A 14,153-nucleotide genomic window follows, 5' to 3' on the forward strand; every position below is an offset into this window, starting at 1 on the left:
TCACCAACCAAACAACTTTTTTGTTTTAAATTTCTTTCATCAAAATGCATTTTTCAAAGCCGTGGAATGAATTTTAGAAACAGAACGCTCCCCAAACAGGGACTTAAAATTTAACTTGTAAAATTGACAAGATGTTGATTTCAAAATAATAATATTAATAATAATTTTTCTGCGTCACTAATGTATAAGAATAGACCTTGTGTTTATCTCAATAGCTGCCATATTTATAAAAATCGATTGACATTTATATAATATTTTTCCTTTCTGCATGGTGAGGGATGGAATCAAAGTTTTCATTTTATTTACACGAGAGTTTCTCCACGCAAGACTCTGTTTCAATCCATCATGTGTTCGGTAAAAATCAAATATACATACATAGATTTCCCACGCATATAAATTTGTATAACCCTTGATGTGGGTTATATTATATACACATATATCACACAATAATAAATACATAAGCACACGCGCGTTTATGAGCACACACATATATGTACATAAAACACACATATACGAATATGGTAGTTGTCTCTCTTGTTAAGGAATAGTGTCTTGCAGAAGTCGGAGAACGGCTGCTTTAGTGGGCAGAGCTGGAATAGCTCCTCTTTCTGTCACCGTGATAGCACCACAGGCATTCGCAAACACAAGTGTGTCGATCAAACTTTTTTCATCCTGCATTGTGATGTCACGTGTTATATAATTGTGTCTAAACTATTTTCATCCTGCAGTGAGACATCACATGCTATATAATCACATTCAAAGTTCATATTAGTTTAATTTTTCACATTACAATTCACATACCAAAAAAAAAATCTATACAGCGATCGAGCAATCTCTTGGTGGAGTTCAAGAGCCTATCCCCAACTTTAAGAGCCATTTTATGGGTGTTATGTAAAGCTGGGTGACAGGAAGATTAAAACACTAGACTGAGCAGGCATTTGGACTTTGTTACTCCTTTAAGTGCCTCTCATGAAACAAATTAACTTATTATTATTATTATTATTAGGGTAAATTGAAAAAAAGAAAAAAGATATATAAAAAATGTGCAAAAAAAACATCCCTGCTATTTGAAAATAGATGTAAATTGCCCCCTAATATATATTGACTATCAATTTTGACAAATTTTTTTTAATAAAAACCCCAAAATACCCTTAATAATCTCTCTCTCCTCACTCTCATCCTAAAATCAGTGTTTTTTTTTTTAATTTTATTTTGTCTTAAGGGTATTTTAGGTATTTCAGTCTTTAAATTGACAAAATGTCCTTATTTGCTCAATTTGAAAAATATAGGGGTCTTTTTTAACACCAGGAGAGTATCTAGGGGTGATAGTGGAAAAGCTGATAGAATAGTCACCCTTACCACCACTCTACAGAACCGAGATGCACATGAGATTTTCATTTCATACGGCTCCTTGTTCAATTCTTTCGATTTTGCACGTTCTTTATATAACAAAGGTTTTTTTTGCGCTTTACCCTTATTATTATTATTTTGGTAGCTAAGCAATAAGATTATAAACTCACACACATGACACGGTCCCGTGTGGAGCTTGAACCACTCACCTCCCATTGGGGAGGAGAGGTCATACCACCTGGACCAATGGCCTGGTGGGAAAGGAAAACAGGAAAAAGCAAGAAACACTCGATAAGCAATGGGTGGAAAAATTGAACCTTGAACAAACTAGGGTGTGAAGCCAAGCTGTTCAGCACTCCACCAACAAAAGCATCACCTGCACCCGTTGTGTCAACAGCCTCAACTTTAAGACCAGAAACCTTGCCCTTAAATTCCTGCAGAAAATATTTGGTTGCCATCAAATACAAATCAAGAGATTGCATGCATAATGCAAAAGAGAGAAGGAAACAAAAAAAAAACACACCTACTAATAAGAATGTCCTATATGAGCCAGATCTGCATTGATATATATATATATATATATATATATATATATATATATATATATTATGTGATTCATTGAAGAACATAAACCAAAGTTGAATTATTCCATTGAGTAACAAAATTGAAGAAGACCAATAACATATTAATTTTATTAGGAAGAATAAAATCCAATGTTATTAACCTTGGTGAAGTATCTGCAGCCCTGTGCCCCTTCAGTAACAATCAAAAGCTTAAGATTTGGGTGGTAAAGCTTATTAAACACCGTATCGTCATCATTAGGATCATCCCCTCCCATCAAGAATGCAGTTTCTTCCTCATTTATCTGCAAAAGCCACCAAAGAGCCCGCTATAAAAATTAAATAAAATTTATCTTAAAATTATAGGGAAAGAAACTAAAAAGATACTCTGGAGCACCATATCTCTCTATAGGGTTCAGAATGTACCTTGATAATGTCAGCTTCATTCCATATGCTCATGATGCCTTTTTGAGCAGCCTCTTTCGAGGGCCACAGGGGCAGTCTCAGATTCGGGTCATAAGAGAGAATGCAGCCCGATTTTTTGGCAATTTTCATTGCAGCAAGGTGAGTTGACCTGCATGGTTCCTCGATCAAACTGATCGAGCCATAATGAAATATTGTTGCCTGCATAAAAATTAATCGGCGAAACTCCGTGGAATGCAGATCAAACTCAAGATAATTCAATCTGAAAAAGTTCTCTAAAAGAAAAAGATGGCATAGAAAAGAGGCAACTTGAAATTTTTATAATAAAAATGTAAGCCATTTTCCGTTCTAGTCGCTTTCTAATACGTTTATGTTTTACCTTCTGAATTAGGTTTCTGTCAAGTTCTGCTCTGGAAAGACGCATATCAGCACTTGGATTGCGATAAAATGTGAATTCACGCTCGCCATCAGCTCTCAGTGAAACAAAGGCCAGTGCAGTCCTTGCCTCAGGATCAAAGCGGACGCCAGAATTGTCAACGTTATTTTGCCTCAGAATATCAGATAGCATGCGACCAAATTCATCGTCACCTACCTGATATGCAGACAAAATAAGACCAGAAGTTAAAAAATATATTCAGTTTTCTTCATCCTATCAATGGCCCCAGAGAACACATTTGAAACAATGTCCTAGCTTCTAAATGGTTTTATTGACTATAAATTTTTTATTAATGTCTGAAACTTTAACTATACAAGATTAAGTTCCGAACACGGAAATTTTGATTTAAGAAGGCAAGAACTGTTCTGCAGAAGCAGTTGTGCAGCTCTAGAGGCTGCATCAATACATAATTAAATGTGCAAGTCTAAGAAACAAAAAAAAAAAGAAAAAAAAAAGATAGGACTCTTCGATGCAATTGCATAAAACTTTACAATAAGAAGGATATTCTTTAGTAAGAGATGAGAACAAACTAGTAGTTAGGGAGATTTCAACTGAACCTTGCCAATGAAAGCCGAGGAACCTCCTAATCTTGCTATGCCGACAGCAACATTAGCAGGAGCTCCACCAGGAGCTTTCTTAAAAGCATCTGCCTGTGCAAGCGAAACTCCAGATACAGTTGGCACAAAATCAATCAACATTTCCCCAAAGCAAACCACCAGCGGCTTCTTCTTCACAGAAGGAGATGTCGGTGAACCTACACAGGATCAATGGTTCGGTATCAATGACAGATGCAGGCACAATACACTTTCACAAAACAATTGGGAAACTGACAATTTTCCTATGGTATTCTAAGGTCATATGTGATCCATAGGAACATAAAACCAGAAAAAAATCATACTAGGCTGCACTTCAATGAAACAAAGAAAAGAACATCTGTACAAGGCACCACATAATCATCAATGTATGTACTATTAGTGCAAGAATGAACTGCAATGCAACTTTAACAGAACATCCACCAATTCTCCAATTTAGTCCGTTTTAACAAATATGTAGAAACATATACGTGCAAGTGAATGTGTGTGTGTCTAGATATATCAAAATTACATGGATAAGAATTATCTATCAAACCAAATTGTTAATAGACACAAAAAGGTAAGAACCTTACCATAAGATTCATCAATGACTCGTTTCAGAACTTTGGCATACATATGAACCAAAACAGATTCACATTGTTCTAAATCGGTAATACTACTAAATAATAAAGCAGTACTACTCTTAACAAGTAGATAAACAACTAATTCAATGAACACTCGAACAATCTCAGCGAAACATAAAAACATTAAAGTACAGTACAAAACTTTGAATGACCAAAAATAAACTGTGATCCCATATTCTAATCTAGTGGTATTTCATCACCTTCCAAAATACAATCTCCAGAGTTCTCTGAAGGCAAAGCGTATTTCTTGTCAAATAAAAAAATAATAATAATAATACAATTGCAAGAATCAAATAATCAATTCTGACACCCAATTAAGTACATAAACTCACAATTAAACAATCTCAAATAAGCATTATTATAAATCCGAATGGCAATTAATATATATAAATTTTGGCCGTATAAATCACATAAGGACACATTTTGACTCAAAAATCAAAATGGGTATTGTCAGAAATTCAAAGAAAAAGTAAATAAAATCAATTAAAATGAAAAAGATTAATAGACAAAAAACAAAACCCATAATAAAACACATTAAAAAAAAAAAAAAAAAAAGGTGGGGTCTGACCAGGTGGTGATGAGCTATTGGGTAGCTTGAAGCATCGATCAAGATTAAGAGAGGAACAGCTAGTACTAGTTTTGGTCCCTGTCTTGTTTGATCGATCCATAGGTACAAACAGCAGGAAGAGAAGGTGGGAGGTTCACATACAATATCCATATCATATATACACACACACTAACACACACATATGAAGTACTGCACTTTTACTCCCTTGCGTGGATAGTAAGAGATTCTCAAACTTAAAATAAGCCCAATTTATCTATAAATTAGAGGATCTCTTGCTCTCGACGCCAGGGAGAGGGAACAAGACAGCGGGAGTCGTCCGCAAAGCATTTATGTTCTCTTCTGTTTTCTCCAGATCCTACCTAGTATAATCGAAAATATGGAGGTGCTTTTTTTTTTAAAGCTTTTTTATTGCTTTCTTTTCGAAGTTGTGTACTTTATTCTTCTTAGAGTATATATACGCTTGACGTATTAGATAGACGTCACAGATACAGTATATGTAATGGGCCAAATAACCTGCGGCCCAATGGATAACGGTTGTCTTAGGCCCAACTTAAAATTGAATGTCATTCTCACAATGCCCAAAATATACTTAAATTTAAGGGTAAATATCGTAAATTACAGTTACAGGTTTAAACAAATTACAAGCGGGTATTGATGTTTATTACTTTCACCTCTCTTAAATTTTGGTGTGTGCGCTCAACAAGTCCTTTAATATTAAATTGGGGTTAAAAATGTTAGAAAAAAATTCATAGAATGACCAAATTTCCCTTTCTCTGTTTGAAAAGACATTAATAACTTTATAAAATTTTGGCAGCAACAAACACGTTTAGTTTATCAAAAGTTGCTAAAGAATCCCATGACCTACGGATGTTGGAATTCTGGTATTAAAATGGTCACGTACAACATACATAAAACATGATCTGACAGATGTCTTGATAGTCCAGTTGGTTAGTGCCTCCAATGGACTTTTGGAATGCCAGACTTCGACTTTTTACATTTACTACTAATCTAACTTTTTAAAAAGTTCTTGCCTTGGAAGCAAAACATGATCCGATTGATTTGATGAAAATATTTTTACGCATTCAAGAAACACCATTAATTTCTCATTTATAAAATCAATTGTAAATAGTAAAATGGGCATGCATAAGGTTTATTTTTTATCTTACCGTTAAAGATATAAGATCCAAAACATGAGATTTGATATTTTCAAATGGTGAAGGCATGAGGTTAAATTTGGAAGATTTGCAGCAATGAATCAATTTGGAAATTTAATCTTTTGAAAAAAATTGAAGATTCAATCAAATGTAATTAATATTAATATCAATTTTGCAAAATCTAAAAGATTATATATGAATTAGAAATATTAAAAATTTATTAATATGAAAAATTAAATGTAACTTTTTTATACGAAAACTATATATATACTACTATATAAAATATAATGAAATAAAATGTAATACAAATAAATCACCTATTAAAAAGAGCATAAAATAATGTGTGAAAAAAGATAAAGGCGCTCTAGTAATTATTCTTGGGTATCATTATAATTTTATGAATCTTAGAAGGCTAGTAATGTCTTTTAAACTAGGGAAAGGGCAAATGCATCGTAATTTAAAAAAAAATAATATTACGGATTGGCTTTGAGCACATACATCAAACCTCATGTTATGTTTGATTGGAAGAAAAAAATGAAACACCATGAAAGAGAAGGCAGAGGGAAGAGAGGGAGGAAGGAAGTCGTCAACCCTTCAGTTAAACGAAGCACTATAAAATAAAGTAAGGGGAATTTAAAAGAATCATTGAATTAGTATCGAATTTGACGTAATTGGTCATTCTTATTGCATGTTAAACAATTATTTTTGAGAACTGTTTAAGTAGATGAAATGGACAAAAACACGTCAAATTCGATACTTATTCGGGTTAATTCATTGGTCTCTCTATCATTATTCTATATAAAATATTATGTAATTAACGATATTTAATTAGACTTAAGGATGTGCTAGTGTAATTTGTCCTTTTTGTTTGTTAAATTACAAGAATATCTCATGTCAATTTATCTGATTGTGATTAGGTTTTTGTTCTAATATATATCATATATATATATTTTTTTTGTAATAAAATATAATTAAAATTTAAAAGTTATAAAATATTGACATTAATATTTTTTTATGATGTTGACGAAGGGAGAATTTTTTTTTTTTTTTTTTTGTTATTTACATACAAGTCTCAGATAAATGTGATTTAACTAATAAAGAAAATGTAACCTCAAGTTGTTGGTGTAATTTATTTTTATTTTTATTTTTATTTTTGGTGGTTTTATTTTTATTTTTAATATTATTATTTTTTAATAGCACTTTTGGAGGTTTTATTGCTCTGCAAAGGTGCTATGTACATCATTGTGGACTAAGACACTGTGTAACACAGACTGCTGAGAAGAGAGCACAGATAGAATTGAAAGAAAGCAAGGGAAGGGAAGTCTGTGAGGAGAGAAATGGCAGCAGCAGGAGAAGCGCAAAGAAGACCGGCAAGACCTATTCCTCCTTCGGCCAGAGGCCCTCCTCCTCAACCGCAGAGGCCCGCTTCTCGCTTCCAACCCGTTGATCGCGAGAAGGTTATCGTCTATTTCTCTACCATCTCTCTCTATATATATCATATATCACATACGTGTATACGTGTGTTTCTATATATCTCTCTATATATGTGTATGTATGGGTTCTCTAGGGTTTCAAACCACGACCTTTATTTCCTTTTGCTATTCTAGGGTTTCTCTGTTCGCGCGGGGAAGTTTGTTTCAATTTTTAGCTAATAGGGTTTCTAATGAGTTGGATATTTCTTTTGTATGCGATTATTTATATTCCTTGGCCACACTGTTTTTGAGCCCTTTTCTATGGACTTGTACTGGGTATCCCACAACCCAGTTTGTTGTTGTTATTAGTTTTGATAGATGTTTCTTTGGAGAGAGTTAAGTATATGTATTTGTAATCGAAAACTCTGAAGAAGTTGGTAGAAAAGTAATGAAAAACAATCATCATTCAGTTGTTCTTGCAGGAATAAGTTTTATTTGAGATTAGGAAAATCATGCCTAATGAAAAACATGATTACCCCTTTTTAGCAAAAATGGGTAATCTTTGTGTTTGAAACTAGAGAAATAGAGATCTAAGTACGAATCGTACTTCAATTAAGAGAGAGGACCAAATTAAATTATCATCTAGGTCTGAACAAACCCAGAATCCCTTAACAAGGGAAAGGAGAAACCCACCAAACAAAGAGAATTAAGCTGGATTTTATTTTATTTATTTATAGTTAGGTAAAGTATTCAAACACACATTTCACAAATTCCCCACTCTGGGACTCGTACCCTTCACCTCCCATTTGAGTGAGGAGAGGTTATACAAAGGGAAAGGTCAACCCTACCAAACAAAGAAAATTAAGCTACCATTGTTAGCAATGGAAAATAAAAGCAGAACTGTTCCTTACAAGCTGAGGTAGAAAGGTAAGAGCAAGAAGTCTCACTCCGTTTAACACTCCCGTAAGTCACCCCCCTCACATCTATAAGAGTGATGTCTTCCTCTATTCCTTTAATAAATAGTGCAGCCAAGAGGCTATAGTTCCTTACTAGATAATAGTTCAAAGCGAGGATCAAGAAGTCTCACTCCATTCCTTACTCTCATAAGTCACTCTCCTTACATGAACCCCTCAACTCCCCTTTGAGGAGGAGAAGAGTACAAGGGAAAGGACAAACCCACCAAGAGAATTAAGCGAGATTATTGAAATGCATACTAAGATTTCATCTAGTATCTTAATTACCAGACAAGGTCATGTTTTTTGTGACTGCAATTCTTTAATTGTTGTGTATCTGATATTACAAATATGACAGCAAACGGTTCTCGTTTCCTTCTTAGTGATGTAATGCATTTCTATTTTTTGTTATCTGCTTTATTAGGATTAACAAAGAACATTCTCTCATTGAGTTATTGTGTCTATATATTAACAATCTTTATCTATAACATGCAGACTTGTCCTTTGCTACTACGAGTTTTCACAAAGGTATGTGTCACTTATGACAATCAGATGTTCTTGTCGTTTAAAACCTACTTGTAGTCTTGTACAGTTGTACTATTTCTCTTTCTTTGGTCTTGTGCTGAGAATTGTTGCAGAATTTGGGGGTAAGAGAGACAGGTGAGGGATTTGGTTTTTGGTGTCGGTAGTTGGTCAGAAATTGGGGTAGAAAATGGTTTCCGTAGGCCAAATATGGTCATAGGGTATGGTGGTCAATAAGAATGATATAATAGTATTATTATATGTCATGTGTTTTGCATATGACTACATTCTGTTATCTTCCGTATGGTAGGTTGATAGAAGGGGGTAATTGCAAAATTCTGAGTAAAGTTGGGAGTTATTTGTCAAAAAGAAAGTACTCGAAGGTGGTTAATTGCAAAGACGATTTTTTTTTTTTGGATGGTTCAGGGCTTTTTTTTTTTTTTTTTTTTTTTTTTTTTTTTTTGTTGTGCATTTTGCCCTTGAAGAAATAAATTATACAAAATGTGAGTATAAATTTAGAGTTATTCTACATGTAAATTAATTAATAAATTTGTATCACTTGAATTTTCTACAGATTGGAGGTCATCATTCCGATGAAGATTTTGCGGTTAGGGGCAAAGAACCTAAAGATGAGGTCCAAATTTATACATGGAAGGATGCCACTCTTCGTGAGTTAACTGATCTGGTATGTTGAATGATTTGCCATACTCTTATTTTGTCATTGCTCTTCTTTTATCACTACACCTTCATGTACATACTACCACTGAAATTTATTGAAATTGTTATACACAGTTGAAGTGTTGGAAAGTGAGGTGCAAGTAAATAAATTTAGGTACTATTCTTAAAGAAAGGACAAATAAATATGTTAAAGTATACTAATAAATAAAACTATATTTCATGTGTTCTTTAGGTTCTTGCATTTTTTCAGTAAATACCATTCCTAGAGAAGTAAATATATTTGTTATACTCTTATATCTGGCGGATAGAGAGCCTGTTGGTGACCCTTAGTTTGTATGTGTTTGTGTAGTTGTCACAGTTTTAGGTTTCTCTCTTCGTCCTGCATCGGAAGGATACAAATAGATCTAAGTTGGGCTGACTTATAAAACTCACATGGGAGGCCAAAACAGTTTGAGTGATGGGCTGGTTCTGGGCTTAAAAAAAGGCTGAACCTGCCCAATTTTTATATATTTGAATTGAATATAAATATACTTGTTTAATTTTAAACAATTGTTTTTAATTAACAGCCAATAAAATCTTAATTAACAATTGAACCGGCTGGTTCTCTAGAACCGACCAATCTTAATTAACATTGATCTGGCTGGTTCTCTAAGAGAACCGACCAATTTAAGGCTGTATCGACTGTTTCGGATAGAGTATCGGTATTGGGTGGCTCAAAATCCGTTGCAAACTGGCTGGTTCGCTGAACCATGATTACCACCCTCACTGTTATGTAACAATATATGATACAATATTGAAGAGGGAGAAAGAGCTAAATCTCTCATGCAGCTCATCAAACTGGCCTTTTATATCAGAAACACTTGTGGTAGCAGAATTGGGTGGCCTGATGTTGACCCTGAAATAAACCTTATACATTTTTGTTTTAGGTTGTATGTGATTTGGTGGTATGGGATGAATTTGTATAGTTTGGAATTATAACTTATATTTAGTAGAACCTGGTAAAGATAAATCCATTTTGTATTATAACATGCGCTTTTCGGTTTCTCGTTGATAATACTTCTTACTGCTTCTTTCGCAGGTTAAAGAGGTAGCTCCAGAAGCAAGGAGAAGAGACGCAACGCTGTCCTTTGCTTTCGTATATCCTGCTAGTCATGGACGTTTTATACTTAGAGAGGTCTCTCTCTCTCTCTCTTTCTCTCTCCCTCTATGTATGTATATATACACATATATGTATCTATCTATCTTTGCATGCATAGTTTGATCATGCAACCATGTGCCATGTGTGTTTGTCCATGTCAGTGCCACCGTCTTCATAACTGGTGGTTATGCATATTATATCTATGAAATTGGTTCTTCTACTTGTTCAAGTCACTAAAATTTGCTGTTTTACTCATTTGTGAATTTAATTTCCCTGAATCTGTTACGTCTAACTTTGTGCTCTCAGAGATGCAAAAGGAATTATTCTGATTCTAAATCTCTGACACTACAAATTATTTTGAACGTTAGGATGGTATTGGTCTACTTCTTACAAGAGGAGAAAAGTTGAGTGATGTGAAATGTTCTAGAACTTTAAGTTTAAAATCTTCTTGAAAAAGAAATTTCCCACATCTGAAAAACTACTGGATTGCATGCACCTTTTGCCTAGTATATGTAACCCTCTTAAATGCAAACCTAAGAGGCATTGTCGCATTGCTAGTGTATGTCTCGGCCACGGGTGGTTTTGGAAGGGGAAGACTGGAATAGCCTAACCTTTGACATTGTTTTTGGTACAGGAAACTATATCTATGCATATCTTCAGTTGAGTTACTTTGAGCTAATATGGATGATGAAAAATATTGAACACCTTGAAAAGTTTCAAGATGCGACTAGGTTCCTGCCAATGGCATGTAAAAAGGAAGAAGGAAAAGATAAGTAAATTGATTCAATGAATTGATGTATATGCCTAAGCTATAAAACTTTGCTAAATATAAAAAATGATAGATTTGATGTTTTTTCATAACAGTTCCCAATCCTAATATGAGTACTAAACCAGAAATTATAAGGGTGTAGTGCACTTAAAAAACACCCCTCTACTATCCTTCCAATGCATATCAACCCCTTGTTGTGCACTAATCCCCCTCAAATTGAAAAAGTATGCAAATAAGTACCACTTGACACATTCAAGTAAGACATTGACCAAATTACCCTTACATAAACATTTCTCACATTATTTAAAAAAAGATTGTTTTGTGAAATGACCAAAAAGGACACCCGTCTAATATGATGTCGTTTGTGTCTATCTTATACATTATCTATTTGTTTGTTTGGCCGTACACCACTTATTTCAATCTTCACTTTCCCTCAATGGTGGGTAAGGACAATGGTGTTGAACTACTTGTTGGCAACGGCAACGGCACTCTGGCTGATATGTGTTGGTGATGAAGCTCTCATGGAGTCAACCCAAGAGTTCTTTTCTGCTCCATTGATGTCGAGGTTCTGGAGGAGCTTTTTCTGAGGAATGGTGATGTAACCGCCTGACACCGCCTTCATGAACAGCGACGAGTTTGACATATTGCCATACTCGATTGTGTTATCACCACCACATTCTGCTTCGTCGTATTACCTCTTTTTCCAATCAAAATCAGCACTATAAAACCACCCTAAATCACATTATTAACTCACAAAACGCAAAATTAAAACAAACCCATTTGAGGAAACTAACATTAGTTTCTGAGAATTTTAGTGACTTTTCTTGGTAAGAAGAGGATATATATGGAAGTGACTTAGAAACAGAGAGCTCTGTTTTTGAAAATTGGTGAGAAAAAGAGAGGAGATTGAATTTGACGGGTTGATAGAACACAAAACAAGCAAACATTGAAAGCTCCAATAGGAAACTCTTGTTTTAATATATAAAGATAGAAACTTTGAAAAAAATGAGAGTTTTGAATTAAAAATGACTAATTCAAGGTTACTTTGAAGTCATGAGAGTGTTTTAATGTATTAAGATAGAAAATAAATGGGTTGCAAAGATTTTTGGGAGGAAAGGCTGCTGAGAGAGAGAGAGAAAGCCCATATTGTTGCTTTATAGTTGCAACCAGACACCAACGGACAAAACAATGCTAGTCTTGATGGGACATTCCTTAATTGCACAAGACAATCCTTATTGGCTTGTTGAATCCACAGTATATGAATAATCATTTGAGCTTTGAAAGTGCTGATGAAGGTTGATTGCTGGAGAGAGAGAGAGAGGTGCAAGATACTACTGTAGAGGGGAGACAGGAAACCAGCTAGGGGTATATTCGGAATGTCAAAAAGGAAAAAGGGAATAATACATCTACTTTATGTCACATGTCACAGAAAAGTGATTTGAGGAGTGTTTTCACACAATTTTTTATTTTATTTTTTTAAAAAATAAGGTGTGACAGCACATTTTAAAAAGTAGGGGGGTGAAAGCGCTATGCGGAGTATACTACAGGGGTTTTAAAGCACCTAACCCAAATTCTAATCTACAATTCACAATGATTTTGTCACCATCATGAATGTAACAAATAAATCTCAGTGTTTGCATTTGGTTGATCTATCCTGAAAACATTGAAACACCATTTCCGATTCTTCCCAATGATCCTATTTTTCCATTTTTTATTTTTTATTTTTGTGAGATGTTGTAATGAATGACACCTAGTTGGCTCATAATATTTTCCCAATCAATTTCTAAGATGAGGTATCCTCTTTGTCCAATAATTACTGAGCTTTTAAACATCTCTCTCTATAATTGAGGTCAAAGTTGGGTTGGTCCTGTCAGGCTGTGTATGTAATTAGGTTCTATAACTTGGATTGTGGAGTAGCATGTATAGAAGAAGATGAGACTAGGACGCTAAGCCAACTTCCAAACATGTTTCAAACTGTAATATATTATGCACACAGATTTGCATGGTGGAATATATGGATTCAAGCAATTGGATTGCAACTTTTGAATATGTTTCTAGTTGACATGAGGGTTATAAATGCTGATGGTATACCAACTTGAATAAAAAAATAACCAATTTGGTTTCTGTTGGTTGAAGTTTCAGGTTGAATTTCGATTCCATCATTATACATTTATTATATTTATGCATGGAATCATGTTCCCTTTGCAAATGCAATGAGAGATGCCTATATTACTGTTTTGATGGTTGATTTCTCTATTGTCATGAAGGTTGGAAAAACATTTTCTTATCCAAATGGGAGACGACCAGACAATGGCAGCAAGGCGTTGGGTGAACTTAACTTCCAGGTACACCATTCTCTTTCTTCTTTGCATCACACATCTTACGCCTTGAGTTTGTTACTAACTTGCATTCGACATAAATGCAGATTGGAGATTACTTGGATGTGGCAATTTTTTAGGAAGCTGTCCACCGTGTTGAGTATCCTGTCTCCATGGTGCATGGTTGGATCACGGACAGATACGTGAAGGTCTTCTATTGCATGTTTTCTGATTGTCGGTTGGACTGATGCCCCTTTTTATGGATAGACAAGTACGGATTTCTTTAGGTTCTTATCATGAAACGGAAAGTTGGCAAATTATGTTTAATCCGGTGTGACAAATCGGAAGACATTCTAACATTACCCTGCTTCTCTTGTGGTTTGTGTAATTATCTCAGTAGGAGGAAACTTTGAGCTTTTTGACTCTGTTCTCTTGTGTACCAAGAGGCCTCCATATTAGTACAAGAAGTCCTTTTTTTTCTTTTCCCTCTTCTGAAATATAGGGATCGTGCATATTATGGTTTCTAAGCTTGATGTAGGTCATTGAGCCAAATGGTGCAATTTGTCCAGAAATTTGTAGAAAATCATGTTTCTTACCACATATTTCGTTCCGTTCATTTTCAATTCGAAATAAAATGGACGCTACACAATTGAAAA

At 34.4% G+C, this 14,153-nt stretch overlaps 2 protein-coding genes across 2 annotated transcripts; one reads left to right on the forward strand and one right to left on the reverse strand.

Annotated features, from left to right (window-relative positions):
- Positions 1 to 279: 279 nt before the first annotated feature.
- On the reverse strand, positions 280 to 4,870 carry LOC132299067 (probable fructokinase-7). Its single transcript, XM_059795515.1, has 7 exons — positions 4,554 to 4,870; positions 3,327 to 3,523; positions 2,713 to 2,925; positions 2,337 to 2,534; positions 2,075 to 2,215; positions 1,668 to 1,784; positions 280 to 672 (listed from the first exon to the last, which is right to left on the reverse strand). The coding sequence occupies exons 1-7, from the start codon at positions 4,651 to 4,653 to the stop codon at positions 538 to 540; spliced, it is 1,101 nt and encodes a 366-aa protein (XP_059651498.1). The 5' UTR covers positions 4,654 to 4,870; the 3' UTR covers positions 280 to 537.
- A 2,062-nt stretch (positions 4,871 to 6,932) lies between these two features.
- LOC132299068 (histone deacetylase complex subunit SAP18) lies at positions 6,933 to 13,982 on the forward strand. The gene is made up of 6 exons (XM_059795516.1): positions 6,933 to 7,164; positions 8,568 to 8,600; positions 9,169 to 9,279; positions 10,351 to 10,446; positions 13,447 to 13,524; positions 13,605 to 13,982. Exons 1-6 carry the CDS (start codon positions 7,045 to 7,047, stop codon positions 13,635 to 13,637), a joined length of 471 nt encoding a protein of 156 aa, XP_059651499.1. The 5' UTR covers positions 6,933 to 7,044; the 3' UTR covers positions 13,638 to 13,982.
- The last annotated feature ends 171 nt before the right edge of the window (positions 13,983 to 14,153 follow it).

Source organism: Cornus florida, unplaced genomic scaffold (genome assembly GCF_030987335.1).
Source record: "Cornus florida cultivar Cherokee Brave unplaced genomic scaffold, ASM3098733v1 CherokeeBrave_3.0.0_Hap2_Chr03, whole genome shotgun sequence".
NCBI lineage: Eukaryota > Viridiplantae > Streptophyta > Magnoliopsida > Cornales > Cornaceae > Cornus > Cornus florida.